The 18,284-nt window shown below is 47.3% G+C and overlaps 2 protein-coding genes across 2 annotated transcripts in view; both read left to right on the top strand.

Annotated features, from left to right (window-relative positions):
• The window catches only part of LOC119300914 (beta-galactosidase 15-like), a 30,695-nt gene extending 24,023 nt beyond the window's left edge, over positions 1 to 6,672 (top strand). Inside the window, exons 11-19 of the mRNA XM_037577817.1 lie at positions 315 to 512; positions 1,277 to 1,509; positions 1,887 to 2,002; positions 2,515 to 2,612; positions 3,133 to 3,243; positions 3,840 to 3,950; positions 4,187 to 4,395; positions 5,554 to 5,896; positions 6,337 to 6,672. Coding sequence (XP_037433714.1) covers positions 315 to 512; positions 1,277 to 1,509; positions 1,887 to 2,002; positions 2,515 to 2,612; positions 3,133 to 3,243; positions 3,840 to 3,950; positions 4,187 to 4,395; positions 5,554 to 5,896; positions 6,337 to 6,480 — 1,563 coding nt within the window. The 3' untranslated portion in view covers positions 6,481 to 6,672. The remainder of the gene's footprint in view (positions 1 to 314; positions 513 to 1,276; positions 1,510 to 1,886; positions 2,003 to 2,514; positions 2,613 to 3,132; positions 3,244 to 3,839; positions 3,951 to 4,186; positions 4,396 to 5,553; positions 5,897 to 6,336) is intronic.
• A 1,249-nt stretch (positions 6,673 to 7,921) lies between these two features.
• On the top strand, positions 7,922 to 8,935 carry LOC119300912 (glutathione transferase GST 23-like). Its single transcript, XM_037577815.1, has 2 exons — positions 7,922 to 8,342; positions 8,446 to 8,935. Exons 1-2 carry the CDS (start codon positions 8,004 to 8,006, stop codon positions 8,806 to 8,808), a joined length of 702 nt encoding a protein of 233 aa, XP_037433712.1. The 5' UTR covers positions 7,922 to 8,003; the 3' UTR covers positions 8,809 to 8,935.
• Positions 8,936 to 18,284: the final 9,349 nt, after the last annotated feature.

The raw sequence follows: 18,284 nt of genomic DNA, 5'->3' as shown, positions 1-18,284 counted from the left end.
CGCCCCCAGGTCATGAGAGCAGAGAGGGTAATTCGGGCACTGGAGTCCTGAAGAAGGGAATTTTGAAGAGATGGGTTTGGCCCTTAGGGTGTCAATTAGCATCTGGGTTGCTATTGGTACGAATCATACACAGCTCAGGTGGGTATTTGGTTATTTACAGGCCTGAAAGAGGGACAGGAGTTTGTACACATGTGCAATTTGACATGCTGCACGCTGCAGTGGACAGATTAGTTTAAGTGTTCGCGTGCACCAAGTTCACGTATCTCCAATGCAATTATCTCTTAATACTTTGCTTACACTCTTGTTTAATTCAGGCACATGTATATTCCAATGGAAAAGTTCAAACAAACAGAAGCATGACAGGAAATGGACTGATTTGCTCCGCTTTTCTTGCCAATATTGATGAGCATAAATATGCATCAGTCTGGATCTTTGGTAAATCTTATAATCTGCCACCATGGTCTGTGAGCATACTACCAGACTGTGAGAATGTAGCTTTCAATACTGCTCACGTGAGTAATCTATAACTGTGCATATTATTTCTTTCCTATGTATGAGCACAATGTTTGCTTTATCTAGTAGCATCTGAATGCATGTCATATTGTATTAGAAGAAGACTGCGAAAATAGTGGAAATAGTGGAAACATTTAGAACATGTACAGGGCACCAAAATGAAGGCTAAAAGGAAAAAACAGGAGCCAAAAACTGAGAAACAGGAAACTGAAACAGGTTACATCAACTGCAGCTTAGGCAGGCTGAGCAGGCATGGCTGCCGCATCAGGTGGCCATGCAAGCAGAGGTGTCTCTAGAAGTGCGGTCGAACATAGTTTCTGTATTCAGCTGGAGGCTGTTCCTGGTTCATGACAAAACATGCATAATTAATAGTTCTGTAATTATTCTCAGGATTACTGGGATCTCATGTACGCACACAAGGATAACCCCGCAATCTCACCTGTCCTCAGGACCACAAAGATACCAAATTGTTAAACATGAGAGTTTCTAGGTTCGAGCCCCAGTAATTATTTTCAGAAGTTTAGAAACTACTTGGGTGAACTTATTTTTGTCATCGAATGTCTAACCTTTGTATCAGACTTACTTTATTTGATTATTCATGCATTTCCATGTTTACAGTCATGTTAGAACATATGGATGGCTGTAATCGTTTGGATCTGAATTAGATGTTCCACATCAACATGCTGGGTAGATGTCACTGATTTTTTTTATTTTTTATTTTACATTTGTGGTTCTTCTTAACTGTTTACTTGTTATATTTCAGGTTGGTGCACAAACTTCTGTTTTTACGTTTGAATATGGGTCCCCAAGTCATTCAAGTAGACATAAGCCTAGTCTTTTATTACCTGGGGTTGATGGGTCCTATTTCTCGAGTACTTGGTGGACTTCTAAAGAGATCATTGGTACATGGGGTGGTGAAAGCTTTGCTACGCAGGGAATATTAGAGCACTTGAATGTAACAAAGGACACATCTGACTACCTGTGGTATACTACCAGGTGAATGTTGACCTATATAAGCTGTTAGAGCATATATAATTTTGTGTGCTTACATTCTGTAGGGAACAAACTACCAGTATTCTCTTCTCTAGTTAGCCAATGACTGATTGGGCTGGGTTCTCTCCTTGGAGGCTGATTGAATTGAGAAATACCTTAATACATTTTTCTGGAAATTTACATGTTTGTAGATTTTCAAAGTGATATGGTTTGCTTGATCATCTGCATCAGCTATTGGGTTGCAATAGATCTGTTGTGCCTTCAGAATGCTTGATCAGTATGCAGTTTGATTGTCATGTACTTCACATTCTGATTCTGTTGATAATGCACCCTTTATATTGAGAAGATTTAATATATAAATACATTTTTGGATTTAACAGTGTAAACATTTCGGATGAGGATGTTGGATTTTGGAGTTCAAAAGGGGTTCTTCCTGCACTAAAAATAGACCGAATTCGTGATGTAGCTCGTGTATTTGTAAATGGAGAGCTTGCAGGTATTTATTTGGGACTATCAATCTACATAAAAATGATTACTTATTTGCTGACATCCTGTTTATGTGGAAAAAATGTATCCTACACTAGATCATAGTCGTTAGTTCCTTGGTGGTAATGGTCAATTATTCAATTCCTAATTGTGGTGGTAATGGACCACTATTTCAAGTAAACGTGTTTATGAATTCAAATTGAGATGTTTTTGTTGTTTAATTTTGCCAACCCCATTTAAGAACTGTGTAACATCGGTGCAGTTCAACATTAGTTAGTACTTGTTATATGCTTTAAATAGTTGAACCACCTGTTTCAAGATTTCATTCTATAAATATATAAATATATTTGTGTAGTACAACACAGATTATCGCTGGTAAAAAACTTTGGTCTTGGTTATCTACAAGCAACTTGTCCGATATATTTTTTGAAACATAGTATGACATGCTCTGGTGTTGATGATTTTGTGCCAATGCATAGATGAAAGATTCATTTGTTCATAATGGAATCTTTCAATATGAAGGTAGTCAAGTTGGTCACTGGGTATCACTGAAGCAACCGGTTCAATTTGTTCAAGGTCTTAATAAGCTGACATTGTTGTCAGAAATTGTTGGCTTGCAGGTATTTCGTAATTTTATGATGCCTTTTTTAGCTAAATAATATTATTTATAGCATTTGAGAGATCAGGCGTACATAGTTATTGCCTCAAAACATCTGTGCACTCACCTGTAATTAATAATTAGCAACTATATCACTTAGTCCAGCAATCAGGCTTATGCTTTCTTGGTTAAGTTTGTGGTGTGTCCTTCCCGACTAGGGTTCAACTCCCATTAGGAACGAATTCTGGTGTCTCATGGTCATTTCTACCTTAATGACAATTCCATGGGGCTCCTCTACCGCAGAACTTATTTTTTGTTCTCATATTATACCCATGTTTAAACTGTGGGATTGAAGGTATAATGGGTGAAAGAAATTCAGTTACATTGAAGTGAGCTACTTGTATGCTGTGCATGCATGTGATGCTATCATCTTCATTTAGCTAGCTGTATGTTTTTGTTCTGTTATATATGCACGTATGATCATCACGCACAAAACGTGACACATTATTTGATGTCTCATATTGTCTTGGGCAATCGCAAAGAATTATGGTGCTTTCTTGGAGAAGGATGGAGCTGGATTTAGAGGGCAAGTAAAACTCACTGGATTGCCAAATGGGGACATTGACCTGACTCATTCCGTTTGGACATATCAGGTAAAGCATTGGAATTTTCAGCCACACTTCTACCTTGTTCACACTTTGATGCAGGCGTGCAGACTTTGCATTGAGTATCATAGGTGCTATTTTCAGGGTCTCCCTTAGGTCCTGGAACTTTAATCATCATCTGTGTCCCGGAAGTGCAATTACTCATGCTAGGTGCTAGAATGCACTTCCGGGATCCAGATGACGATCTTTAAAGTTACAGGGCCTCGTGAGACTCCGAAAATAGTTTGACAACCTACATGACGCACATGACAAGGTACTAGATTGTTAAAGGTACTAGAATACTGTACTAGTATTCTTCTGACACACATGACAAGTAGTCCAAAACCATCTATATCGTTAGACCGAATTTACTGGTTAACTACTGAAAATATAGCCAAAAAATTACAGCTTAATTTGGTAGTGAAACTGCTACGGTTCTTCCATGTTTTGTTCTCCACCAAAGGAAATGTTGCATACAGTATCTCTCACCATGTGTTCTTTACCTAGTATTGTTCCAGGTAAGCTTCTGGAGTTGCCATGGACTTAAAATATTTTATCCTGATTTGAGCATACCATGCACATTAAGATGTATATTTGAAATGCAGGTGGGGCTGAAAGGTGAGTTTTCTATGATTTATGCTCCTGAGAAGCAGGCATGTGCTGAGTGGAGTGGCATGCAGATTGACGATATACTGTCACCCTTTACATGGTACAAGGTAAGTTGACTTTCACCTCCATAAACTTGCCATTATATACGGCTGAGGTATTGTATTAGTTCCTTTAGTGCTTTCCATCATTTCTAGCGCTAGCATGGACATGTCTTTGATATAACTTTTACCTACCCAGGTCAAGCCAATCTTTATCTAATCCATCAAATTTATTTTCAGATTTTACTGCAAGATCATGCAATCTGCACATTGGTTGTCTCTTAACTACTGTTTTCTATATGCAGACTATGTTTGATGCCCCTAAAGGTACCGACCCTGTCGCCATCTATCTTGGGAGCATGGGGAAGGGCCAGGCTTGGGTGAATGGGCATCTAATTGGGCGCTACTGGTCACTAGTAGCGCCAGAATCTGGGTGCTCATCTTCATGCAACTACCCGGGAGCGTATAGTGAGAGCAAATGTCAATCAAACTGTGGAATGCCGACCCAAAGCTGGTATTAAGATTTTAGTATAATTCATTGCATGGTGCCGGGTTTCTCTTCTATATTTGTCTATTCTTTATGTCTATATTTATCATATCTGTAGTGTAAGCATTACATGCAGATAAGCCACAAACTGGAACTCTAAAGTGATGATACAATATTGATAGACATAGGACTAGTCAAGGAATTTCATCATATTTTTAGTTACATAAAATAAACTCCCTCCATCCCTATTTACATACCGTGCATGTATTTTGAGATTCGGCGTTGACCATCAATTTGACCAAGAAAACATGGTTTATGTATCACAAAACTTATACCATTCAATTTGTACTGAAATGTAGTTCCCTTGGACGCTTGGGCCGGTGATATGGTCAGGATACGCCTGTATGCGATCCTCCTCCGAGTGGGTACACTTACTCACCGACAAATCCCGTCCCAGCAATTCTGTACACAGCAGGGCTGCCCGAGGGTGTTCGCGTCGATGTCGAGCTTCAGTAACCATCCGACCTCCACAACGCCACCTCCTTTCCCAAGGTCCGTCACGAGAGGCATTTCCCTCCATCGACATCACCACACTAGCCTTCTGGACCCACGGGACCCTTGTGCCCCTCCACTCCTCCTGCAGTAAACACAACTCCGACGCCTTCCCCCCTAGCACCACTAGCAACTGTTTTGCGCCTCATGTAGCTCGGCACCATGGCAAGTTTGGCACCTCACCCCAGCTGAGTTGGCAGAACGTCATCGTCAGGGTCTTTGCTTCAACTGTGACGAGATTTTATCCACACAAAAGAAAACTGTGACGAAATTTGTGTTCCGGGGTTACTGGTGAGCGTGGCGCCCAAGGTCTCCTGGGAGTCAATTGAAAAGGTTACTGCTCCACAAGCTGGTTATTTTATCTACTACATAATGGGGCGACCCTCTCAACAGAGAAGAACATCATCGTTTATTTTATCTGCTTACAGTGATTAGGCTTGTGCCAGTAGTAGATCCTTCCATAGCCCCTACTGATGGAATGTGACTAGTCTACTCTAAATTCTTATGATTGCATTCATTTGATAAGATTAATGTGTATTTTTTTATTTCAATGTGTTTTTTTGTTTGGAAAACTAGCCTTTTACTGTCACATAACCATTTTTTATATTCTCAAACCTTGTTATTTCCAACCAGGTACCACATACCACGAGAATGGCTGCAGGAGTCGGACAATCTTCTGGTATTGTTTGAAGAAACAGGGGGTGACCCTTCAAAGATATCACTGGAGGTTCATTATACCAAAACAATCTGCTCAAGGATATCAGAAAGTTATTATCCTCCCCTTTCTGCTTGGTCACGCCTTACCAGTGGTCGTGTCTTGGTTGATACTATAGCACCAGAACTGCGCTTACGGTGTGATGATGGGCATTTGATCACTAAGATTACATTTGCGAGCTACGGAACTCCATCAGGTGGTTGCCAGAATTTCTCCGAAGTAAAGTGCCATGCTTCGAGTACTCTTGCCTTGGTATCAGAGGTAAGCTGACAAGTCACGACTGCTAAACCTAGTAAATTTCTTCTGATACTAAATGGACGAATGCGAGAGCACCTTTTTAATTTCACACGCTCATGTGCATCAATCATAAAAAGTGTTAGCAAAATTCTAATGGACGGATGCGAAAGCACCTTTTTAGTTTCCCACGCTCATGTGCATCAATCAGTGTTTGCAAAATTCTTAATAAAGAAGAAAAATGAAAGATTTGGAGGGGTTAATTTACCGTGGTTTCTGAACAACGCAAGGCTAAACTTGATCCCGAAAATGAGAGAAGAGACTCCGAGCAAGTCGGTGATTACACTATATGTTTATTTATTCAGTCTGTTAGATAAGGAACAGATGCATGAACTCTGTTCACTAACTTGATGCAAATCTGAATATCTACCAGATGTCATAACACTTATTATTTTCCTCGTTTCCAGGCGTGCGTGGGCAACAACGAATGCGCAATCAGTGTTTCGAATGATGTGTTTGGTGATCCATGCCGAGGAGTCCTCAAGGATTTGGTAGTTGAGGCTGAGTGCTCGCTGTCATCGGCCACCAAAGAACCTCGAGACGAGATGTGATGCGGGATGCTGGTGACAAACTGGTGTAAGGGAGTGTTTCGCTTGACCCATGGTTGTGCTTGGTGTTGGTGTAAAGATAATCCTACAACTGAAGAAATAAGGACAGGGAAAAGTCCGCATACGTACCCCATTGTACATTGTTTGTTACTGGAGATTGGATTTGATTAATGCTGAACAACACATCGGAAATGATCTCTGTGGGCCGACGCTGCAGTCCTAAACGTGGTGCGAACATTGTAGATTTGATTTCATTAATGAAATCGACAGCCATGACTCTGATCACAAAAACAATAAAATCGATCAGCCATGCAAGAGACTGAAGAAGCTGAAGGATAAAATTCTAGAACTGTATTATATGTTGGGTGAATGAGCTTGAATTGATATATTACTCCCTCCAATTCATATTAATTGATGTTGTCTTAGTGTATTTTTATACTAAAGCAGCATGAATTAATACGGGATCGGAAGGAGTAACTTAAAAAAAAACAGAAACGCTACGTTCCACCCGACTGATAATAGCGCGGGCGTCCACCCCCTGCACCACCTCCACCACCGTTTGATCAGACGATACTTAGCAACCCACACCATAGGCTAACTTCTGCAATACGGCCCTTGTTGCAATTGTTGCAATACAGGTATATCAGACATAATACAGGTCTCAAACACTAAACAATGTCAACACAACGTTTCCCACGATGCCTCATCGCCCGATTCCATCCGGCCGATCGCTGGGAGTGCCGTCGTCGGCGAGGCCTGCGTCCATCGTTGCACCCTGTTCCCTGCCCCCTCCACCTCTCTTCTTCTCGTGTTCGCAACCAACCATGAACTCCGGCCACCACCACCGTCCTTCGGCCGCTCGCCTCCACTACTACCGTCGGCCGTGTGGTGCGCCTGAGCTTGGCACGGCTGCAGCTGACCTCCTCCATGACGTTTTCGACCATCACCGGTCGCCTCCCTGTTGCAATTGCGACGACCGGGTTGCAAGGGGCGACGACGAACGATGGCGGCGTTTCTGCAACATCATTTCCATTGCAAATTTTTTTGGCAAGATCATTTGTGCTGCAAAATTTCCTTCCGCAAGGACACCCATGTTGCAAAAATGTGAAGCCGAAAAAAATCTGCAACATCATCTATATTTCAAATGGTTTCTGCAACATGAGCTCTATTGCAAAGAGCTCTGCAATACTACATTTGTTACAATGCTGAAGACGATGATGGCGTCAGATCTAACGGCTACCGAGGCGGCAGATTTTTTGAAAAGATCTGTCGGCTGAAGCAGGCCCAAAGAAAAAAAAGGTGATCGGGCATTGCAGGTCTTCTTCATGCTTGAATTGGCTGCGCCTTTCATTAACTGTGAAAACGAAGGAAGCAACGTCGATCGTCCAGACTGCTCAGTCCCAAGTCAAGCCACCGGACCTGACTAATCAAACACTGGAGCCATCAAAATATCTCCGCCACAAGAAAACACTACAAATTCAGCAAACTGGCCAAACGGATCATTAGATTAGAAAGCCATCATCGCCATGGATGATCATCAAGAGGAAGCGCCGGAGAAGGTGAAGCTTTTCGGCATGTGGGCGAGCCCCTACGTCCTCAAGGTAAAATGGGCTCTCAGCATCAAGGGCGTGGAGTACGAGTACGTGGAGGAGGACCTGAGGAACAAGAGCGACGACCTCCTGGAGCACAACCCCGTGCACAAGAAGGTCCCCGTGCTGCTCTACCGCGGCAAACCGGTGGCGGAGTCCGACGTCATCGTCGAGTTCGTCGACGAGGCGTGGAGCTACCGCGGCGGCCGCATCCTCCCCGACGACCCCCACGAGCGCGCCATGGCCCGCTTCTGGATGAGGTTCGTGCACGACAAGGTCAGCGCAGCGGTTCTCTTTCCTCTGTTCCCAAGTTCGATCCAACTCGGTTAGTTCGTCACAGATGATACGATCTGACTGAGCAATATATTACCACATGCAGCTCTCGCCGCCGATCTGGAAGTGGTTCACGGCGGCGCCAGGCGAGGGCCAGAAGGCCGCGCTGGGGGCCGCCGTGGAGCAGCTGCAGGTCCTGGAGGACTTGCTCGCCCTCGGCGGCAAGGATTTCTTCGCCGGGGAGAGCGTCGGGCTCGTCGACCTGTCGCTCGGCGCGTTGGCGTACGTGATCCCGATGTACGAGGAGATCATCGGCGTGAGGATGGTCACCGAGGAGAGGTTCCCGTCTCTGTCGGCGTGGATGGGGCGGTTCTTGGACTCGCCGCCGGTGAAGGATCACCCGCCGCCAGTGGAGAGGCTGAAACCCAGGTACCGAGCCATGCGCGAAGCCTTTCTGAACATGGGCTAGCTCAAAGGCACTGTCTGCGTCTTCAGTTATGATTAAAGTATAAGAATGCTTGTACTAGCATGATATATACAGTCCTAGCCCGCAAAAAAAAAGGATATATATATGGTCCAGTGCATCTTTGTGTTTACATGGCTTGTACTATGATCATTATTGATATAAATGAGACACGTATTCACCACACAAGAAAATGGCTCTTGTTTCCGATGAAATTTCAGAAATTCTAATCACCACGGCAGGTACCGAATATACGCATTTCAGGCACAATATTATGGAGACATAAATTTAAGTCAGATTTCAACAGAAACCAAATTTTTGACGCGGCTACTCTGCAACTACATGTATATTGTCATCATTGGAAAAAGAAATAGCCCTGTGACAGTTTTTCTCTAAAAAATACTCGTGTAAGAACATCTACAACTGAAATGTCCTAATTTGGGCCCTATAGCGTCCAGTTACCTCTCATTTGGCAACGTCCACAGCCGTCCCCCTTATATCCGAACCTCTAAATCCATGCAACCCCATGCGGCGTGATCAAAATAGCACATAGATAATTCAATATGGCATAGATCAGATTGGACATAGCAGAGTTCAATTTATAGCCGGACATAGCGTGCGAAGTTCACAAAAGATCGGACATAGCATAGCATATTCACAAAAGTTTATCATACGATACATAAATTAGAGCTAGGGGGTGCCGGATTTCACACTTTCCTCGCTGGTCCCTTCCCCTTGCGGTCTTTGGAGCAGCGGTAGTAGTCTTCGACGTACACATCGGTGGACGGAGAGGAATCGTCATCATCGTCAGTGGTTGTGCCGTTGTCGGATGAGGGAGAGGAACGGATCCCGGCTTGACATCGGGCCGTGAGGCGCGAGGTGGGCGGCTTTCTCCGCGGCAGCTGCCTTCTCCTTGGCAATCAGACCACCTTCGCATTTTGTCGTCGACGACGGGGGGCATCTGTCTCCGCCGACATGAAGGAGTGGAGGATGACGTAGTGGAGAAGATCGTCGTTAGAGTCAGTGGGCGGGAGTGGCTCGGGCGTGACACAACCCATAACCGAACCGGTTGGATATGGCTTGTGCCGCCCTCTACCTCGTGCGGCGAGCGGCCCGCACCTTCGACGCGGGTAGCCGCGGTGGGCATAGGGTTGGCGGTGCAACACGAGCACCCAGTGTTGTCCATTAGGAGCAGGGGTTGGAGGTGCGAGCATCATGGAGCTTGAGTTTTTGCACCTGTCCATCTGCAGCCGATGGAAGGCGAGCTACTTGTCGTCCGAGGCGGAGCTAGATCCCTCCTTAAGGAGCACCTCCCATTCAACAGGGTCGGACTTGTTGTCGAATCCGCTGCCAGAGTTGGCCATGGTAGGAGGAGACGGGACGGGAAGAACACGGCAGGGAAGCAGAGTGGGGCGGTCAAGTGTGTGGAGTATGGACTAGAGTTTGGTTCGGGTGGGGTATATGTGGGATCGGACTGCGCCAGATTGGGCCAGTCCGACGTGGCGGCCACGTTCAGGCACGTCCTGACCGCCTTACATATGGGTTTAGATTTTTTTTTTAAAACACATATGGGTTAGGTTTGAGGGTGCGAACATCCTAAACATTGGGACGGCTATTAAAGGTCTGATTGAATGGTAAATTTGTGTCCGAACACTGACGGGGCTTCTCTACTTGAACAATAAAGGAACAGTTTGAGGGACGAAAACTCGTAGGGGCACAGAGGTATGGGGCTACGTACCTACCAAACCCTGCCCGGCTGCTTGATTGCCTCGCGATTTATAAAGTAGTTGGATCCCGCATAAGGACATATTAAATACACGGTAAATTTTAAATTTCAGTCATTTGAACTTACCAACTAAAACTTGTGATTTTCTCGATGGCTCGTACCTAATTTTATACTCCCTCCATTCCAAAATATAGTGCGCCCGTGCTTTCCGAGGTCGAACTTTGACCACAAATTTAACGAACAAGACCGATTGCAGCGGGAGAAAAAAATTACATAATTAAAAACTTCTTTCGAATACGAATTCACTGATATAATTTTTGCTCCCGCCGCAATCGGTCTTGGTAATTAAATTTACGGTCAAAGTTGAAGCACGGGGATAGAGGAAGCACTACATTGTGGAATGGAGGGAGTAATAAAATTTTAAGACACTTTTTGGTCGGTCGCAGGCACAAAAAAATCGTAATTTTACCGGTTGCTCATATTAAGTTTGAAGAGTTGAATCTTAATATTTATTATTTATTTTTCAAAAAAATTTATTATTTAAAAACCTGAGTTACGAGAAACACGGCATAAAACCAGAAATTAATTTAAACTTTTTATTCAAAAGATATAAAAAAATAAAAATTGAAAGTCACAAAATAAAAGCACGGGCGGGACTTGCGTGCCCCGAATCCTCTCCCATTTGAGGTCTCCTTTGGTTTGGAGGAATTTCATAGGAATTCTAGAGGATAGGATTCTTATAGGATTTTTTTCTTAGCCTTTTGGTTCATAGGAATGGATTTCTATTCCTATATAGAATTAGTTCCTATCCTCCACATTTTATAGGAAAATAAAAATGAGCCTAGACTTAATGAAAAAAAATGATGTCAACCAAATGACATCTTGTTTCCTATTCCTATTCATAGAATTTAAAATATATGTCATTTCATTTCCTACAAAATTCCTATTTCTACGATAATACTATCTTATGAACCAAAAAGGCCTGAGTGATTTGGTTGTAGATGAGATGTTCCGTATGGCGAGGATCACTGGAAGTGGATTCCCTGTTGATTGAACAGGCGAGGTGAGGTGATGATTTTGCTTCCTTGACCAGATGTTGACCATGCAAGAGCCAAGAAGCACTGTCGCCATGTTCAGCCTGGGGCTGAGGACCCACCCTGTTTTCTTACTCCAACTTCAAGGAGTGGTAACATACTCCCATGATTATAAAATAATTTGCATGCGCACAATGATATTTAATAATGGTGGAAACAGACGCAGCCAGTGTCTCCGAGTTACGAGACATGCCCCGGATATCTGCTTTCCACTCGTTGCCGCCAGTAACCGAGACTAGCCCAGGATGGAAAACTGTTGTGACTTGGCTCAACTTCAACTTATCAAGGCCTGCTCTTTCGAGTTTCAAAAAAAAAGGCCTGCTCTTTCGTGGGTTCTCTTCAGATTTTGATTCAAACTAAGAGAAACTCCAACGGGGGACTTAAACGGACGCACGCTTTGTCAGTTTTTTGTCCGTTTGGATCGATCAGGCGAATGTGCGCATCCGTATTTTAAAATGAGTCGACTTGACCGTCTAACGGAGAGGCCAACACAAATGTGCCGTCGTGGAAAAAAATAAGTTGCACGAAATAAACATAAATAAACATAAAGTGGCCGATCAAACGCCGGCAAAGTCCACCTAAATCTAATAAACATTAAAAAAAAGTCTGCGCCCGCCCGACACGCTGCCCTAGACGTCGTCGGCCTTGCTCTTGCCCTTGCCGTTGACGCCGCCGTCGTCGATGAGGTCGATGAAGACCGGAGCAGGGCCAGCCCATCCGAATGCCACCTGGTACGCTTCCTCCGGCGTCTGCTGGGGCGGCGGCATTGCGGCAAGCCCCGCGCGCGCGCTCCTCCTCCTCCTCCTCGAGCCGGAGCGCCTCCGCGTCGCATTGGAGCATGGCGTCGTAGCGCATTTGCTCCTCGCCGTCGGCCTGCTCCTGGCGGAGCCAGTGCTCCTTCCATCGCTCGAGGTGGGCCGCCTCCTCCTCCGGCGTCGCGACGAAGTGGACGGGAGGCGCGCTCACCCACTTGCGGTACTGACCCGTCCACGAGTAGGCCTCCTCCGGCCAAGTGGGTGGAGGCGGGCAGCGCTTACGCGTCGGCTCCGGCTCCGGCTCCGGCTTGGGCTGGACGGGCGGCGACGGTGGCGGTGGCGGCACGAAGAGCGGGGTGTGGACAGAGTCCACCGCTGCCGACAGGGCAAGGGCTTGCTCCAGCTCATCCCAGTGCGCGTCCTCCTCGAGGCGGCTAGCCTCCAGCGCGTGCTGCAGGGCCTCCTCGAGGGCGTCATGGTACTCCGCCTCCGCCTCCATGTCCTCTGGCTCTACCTGCGGGGGCTGCGGTGGGAACGGCGGCGGGACGGCGTCGACACCCGAGCACCGTTGCTCCTCGTGTTCGAGGGCGAACCACGCCTCCCAGTTGGGGGAGTCGGCGACGTACTCTGGCAGCCGACGCTGCTCTGGCGTGAGCTGCGCGCGGCGCCTGCGCACCTCGTCGTCGTGCGCCCGTTGTGTACGAGGAACTGCCAGCACCGGGATCCGCTGTGGATCCAGATGCCAATGGTGCGGCAGCGTGACATCGGGTATGACAATGGCTGCTTGTACTCCCAGTGCCACCGCGCTTGGTGCACCGGGATGTGCAGGCGCCGGCGACCAGGGCGAAAACGCGTCGCTGTCGGAGGAGGAGAAGGGGGAAGGGGAGCACGGGAGGACGAGGCGCCGGGGGTGCCTTTGCCCTTGCCATTGCTGCTGTCGAAGAGGCCCATGGCTAGGGTTTGCGGTCGCCGGCGAGGAAGCAAAGAGAGTGGTGGGGGGAGGGCAGATGTGGACGAGAAAAGTGGATGAGGCTGACCCCGCCGTACGCGTGGTTAAGAAAGGACGCTTCCACTGGCTGACGCGTGGGCCCGCTGTCGATGGTCGTCATAATTTAGACGACCGGTGGCGATTGGGTGGCCGCCAAGTGGGGACGCGGCGGACGGCGAGGAGACGCGCGGCGCGTCCGCGCCGACGCATTTCAAGCGTAATTTTGGGCCGGAAATGGGTCGGCGCGGACGCCAGGCGAACACGATTTGAGTTTGGGTCGGCACGTTGAACCGCCACTTTTGTCCGCGCCGACCCAAACGAACGCAGACGGACGAAATGGGTCACCCGTTAAAGTTGCTCTAAGAGCATCTCCAATAAATAATAGATAATGTAAATTTGAAGATGTAAAAATTTACATCTCTAAAAAAGGCAACTCTCACCAATAATATATATTAAAGATATAAAAAGGTAACTAATAGATGATGTAAAAGTGAAGATGTAAAACCGGCAGCCGGTCGCCCGGCCCACGGCAGCTGCTCAACAGTAGCACAACAACAAGAACATATGTTTCGAACAGAACTTAAAATATAAATTTCAGAAAATTTTGGACATAAACAACAGCTTATCAAATCGACGACGACCAAAACAATAGCTAATTGGTGGTAACCCACAAAACTATCAATGAATATCAATAAAAAATATGTACATCATGAACTTCTGTGTGACATTCGGATATTTAAGCTACAGTAACCCTCTGCTAATGATGCCACGTCACCTCGATTACTGTTGCTAATCTCACGTTAGTTTAAAACTGATTTAAATTCAAATTCAAAATCAAGCAAACATTTTTTTTCAAATATTAAAACTAAAATGTTCGGAGTGAACCAAATATTACATAGGTAATTAGGATGGAGAGACCACATTATTATAAAATAATTAAATGCTCTTGAATAAATAAAACAGCAGCAAAAACATTTAGTTAAATACCTTTTATACTTTATAAAATTTTAAACTAATTTATTTTGGGGTTTAAACTTTTGTGGCCATGGTGTAATTCATAAAACTAATTTAGGTACTAATAATATATTTTACAAAACTAAAATAAATTGATGAATGTAATAAAATAGAAAAGAAATAAAAAAACAAATAAAAAGGCAAAGGTCACCCCCTTTTCCCACAGAGCCCGGCGCTGCCTCTTGGCCCAGTCGGCTCCGTCAGACCAGGCCGGCCCAAACGGCCACCACTCACTCCCCTTATCCCCAACCCGACCGACACCCACAACCCCCCACTCCACCTCGCTCTCTCCCCCCTCTACCTCGAATCTGGATCGAGATCGGGGCGCCCATCGCTCGGTGTCGAAGCCTCTCGCCGGCACCCCTCGTCTTCGACCCCGCCGCCCTTCGCTCGGGCCGACCGCGTCGCCCACCGCCCACCGCCTCTGACGCCGCTAGACCCCGCCGTTGTCGGACCCACCTCGCGGAGCGGCGTCGCCCTCCTCCTCCTCATCTCCTCCTCGCTGGGCTCCATCGTCGTCGTCGTCTTCGTCAAACGCGGCCGTCCCCGTCCTCCTCCCCGAGCACCGCTGCCACTGTCCTACGGCCCCGCGGTGAGGCCCCGACCTCTCCTTCTCCCTTGTTCCCGCGACGACCGCGCCCGCGCCGTGGTCATCTGCACCGCGCCATCGCTGCCCGCACCTCCCCTGCTCCTGCCGCACCTGCTGCTGCTGCACGCGCCGCCCGTCTCGTAGTTGCCTCGCCTACGCCATGCCTCCCTGTGCCGCTGCCAACCCCGGGCCACCGTGCCCGCGGCCAACTCCGGCACCCTGCTACGCCCGGCGCTCGCGCCCATGGCCTCGTACGCTCACCGCGCACCGCCACAGCCCCGCCTCTGCGCCCGTCGCTGCGTCGTCCCGCAGCTTCCTCGTCTGGCCGCGCCTTGCCCACTGCTGCAGCTGCTCTACTTCTGCTGCCCAGTCGCCGCGCGCCCGCTTCGCCTCCTACTGCTTGCTACTGCTTCTGCCGCGCCCCACCTCTGCTTCTCACCGCGCTGGTCGCGCCGCTGCTTGGACCCGCTGCCCCGCGCACCCTTGCACGTGCCCCGGCACACGAGCCTGCGCCCCTGTATCCTCGAGCATCGCCGCCCCTGTACCCTCGTCGCCGCTCACCATGCCTGCGTCGCTCGCCCGCGACCCCTCTATTGCTGCTCTGCACAGCCCCCCTGGCTGCGTCCACGCCCCTCTGCTTCGCCCGCCACGGATCCGTTCGCCCCGTCGGTGCCTTCGCCCGCCCCGCGCGCCGTACCACCCTCGTCGGAGCTCCCCTGCCGCCCTGCAGCGGCCGGTCGGGTGCGCCTCTGTTCGGGTTATGCCCGACGCCCGCGCCCGCTATGGCTCCCCCATAACCACTGACTAGGGGGCCCCGCCCCTGGAACATATTTTTTTAAAAACAAATAAATAAAATAATAATAATTAATTGAAGGAATAATTAACTTAATTAATTTTGATTAATTAAGTTAAACAACTAATTAAACTAATTACACCTTACTTACCAAATTAACATGATTAGTTAATTAATTAATTAGTGAATGACAATGGGGTCCACCCCCCTAAATAATCCTGATTAGGTTAATTTATGTGTTTAATTCAAATGGGTCACTCACGGGTGGGACCCACCTGTCAGGTTGACCAGGTCAACTACTGACGTCAGCAAACACTATTCTGGATAATGTTGAATTAAAATAATTAAATAAATCCTAAAAATGATTTAATTCTTTTAAAATCAATATAAAATAAACCGTAACTCGGATGAAAAAACTTTGTACATGAAAGTTGCTCAGAACGACGAGACAAATCCGGATACGTAGCCCGTTCGTCCGCCACGCATCCCTAGCATAGCGAACACACAACTTTCCCCCTCCGGTTCGTCTGTCCGAAAACGCGAAACACCGGGGATATTTTCCCGGATGTTTTCCCCTTTCACCGGTACCACCTCTTACCGCGTTAGGGCACCCCTAGCACCGCTACTTGTCATGTCATGCATCGCTATGCATCTATTTGCTTAATATTTATTGTTTCTTCCCCCCTCTTCTCTCGCTAGACACCGAGACCGACGCCGCTACTACCCAGTACGATTACGGTGATGACGACCCTCTCTCTTGCTAGAGCAACCAGGAAAGCGCCCCCCTTGATCACCAGATATCGCCTACTCTTCTCTCTACTGCTTGCATTAGAGTAGTGTAGCATGTTACTGCTTTCCGTTAATCCTATTCTGTTGCATAGCCTGTCATTGTTGCTACAACTGTTGATACCTTACCTGCAATCCTAAATACTTAGTATAGGATGCTAGATTATCATCAGTTGCCCTACATTCTTCTCAGTCTGCCATACTATACTATCGGGCCGTGATCACGTCGGGTGTTGATCACGGGTAAATACCTACATATATACATACTATTCAGGTGGTGAATAAAGTCGGGCCGGCTCGTTGAGTACCCGCAGGTGATTCTGATGTGGGGGCTGAAGGGGCAGGTGGCTCCATCCAGGTAGTGGTGGACTTGAGTTCCCGACGGCCCCCGATTGTTACTTTGAGGCGGAGCGACAGGGCAGGTTGAGACCACCTAGGAAAGAGGTGGGCCTGGCCCTGGTCGGCGTTCGCGTTGACTTCAAGATAACACGCTTAACGAGATCTTGGTATTTGATCTGAGTCTGGCTACTGGCCTATACGCACTAACCAACTACGCGGGAACAGTTATGGGCACTCGACGTCATGGTATCAGCCGAAGCCTTCATGACGTCAGCGACTGAGCGGCGCGCGCCGGGTTGGACCGCGTAACGCAACTTCCTTTGTAATGGAGGTTGCTAGGTCTGCTCATGTAACACCCTCGATGCGACTATATCTCCCATGTGTTGAGGCACGACTTAGAGGCATAATCGCATTGAAGGCATATGTCGCAAGTTAGGCAATCTTCATAAACATCCCATGTAATATAATTAATAAAAGGGGAGATAACATAGTTGGCTTACACTCACCACGTCAATCAAGGTACATAAATAACATTACATCATTCAAACACTCATGGCCCGACTACGGCGCCAAAATAAAAGACAACCCAACAAGCGACACGGTCCCGATCACCCCCAACTGGGCACCACTACTGATCATCAGGAAAAGAAACATAGTATCGTTGCGAGTCCTCATCGAACTCCCACTTGAGCTCAAGCGCGTCCCCTGGAGCGGAATCATCAGGCCCTGCATCTAGTGTAATAGTAATCTGTGAGCCACAGGGACTCAGCAATCTCGCACCCTCGCGATCAAGACTATTTAAGCTTATAGGTAAGGCAAGGTAAAAATATAAGTGGAGCTACAACAAGCGACTAGCATATATGGTGGCTATCCTGTTCGCAAAAGAGAGCGAGAAGAGGAGGCAAAGCACGGGCGAGAAACTAGAGAACAACTTGCGCAAGCATTACTCCAACACCATGTTCACTTCTCGGACTCCGCCGAGAAGCGACCATCACGGTAACTCACACGGTTGATTCATTTTAATTAAGTTAAGGTTCAAGTTATCTACAACCGGACATTAACAAATTCCCATCTGCCCATAACCGTGGGCACGACTTTCGAAAGTTTAAATCCCTGCAGGGGAGTCCCAACTTAGCCCATGACAAGCTCTCACGGTCAACGAAGGAATAGACCTCCTCCCGAGACGTTCCGATCAGACTCGGTACCTCGGTTCTTCAAGACACTTCGACAGGTTAAAACTAATCCAGCAACACCGCCCGAATGTGCCGACAAATCCCGATATGAGCTGCACATATCTCGTTCTCAGGGCACAATCGGATAAGCAATCCGTACAACTAAAACCAGCCCTCGAGTTTCCCCGAGGTGGCGCTACAAGGGGCTCTAGGTTGGACCAACACT

The sequence above is a fragment of the Triticum dicoccoides genome, chromosome 5A (genome assembly GCF_002162155.2).
Source record: "Triticum dicoccoides isolate Atlit2015 ecotype Zavitan chromosome 5A, WEW_v2.0, whole genome shotgun sequence".
Classification (NCBI taxonomy): Eukaryota; Viridiplantae; Streptophyta; class Magnoliopsida; order Poales; family Poaceae; genus Triticum; species Triticum dicoccoides.
This window is presented reverse-complemented; position numbering and strand designations above follow the sequence as displayed.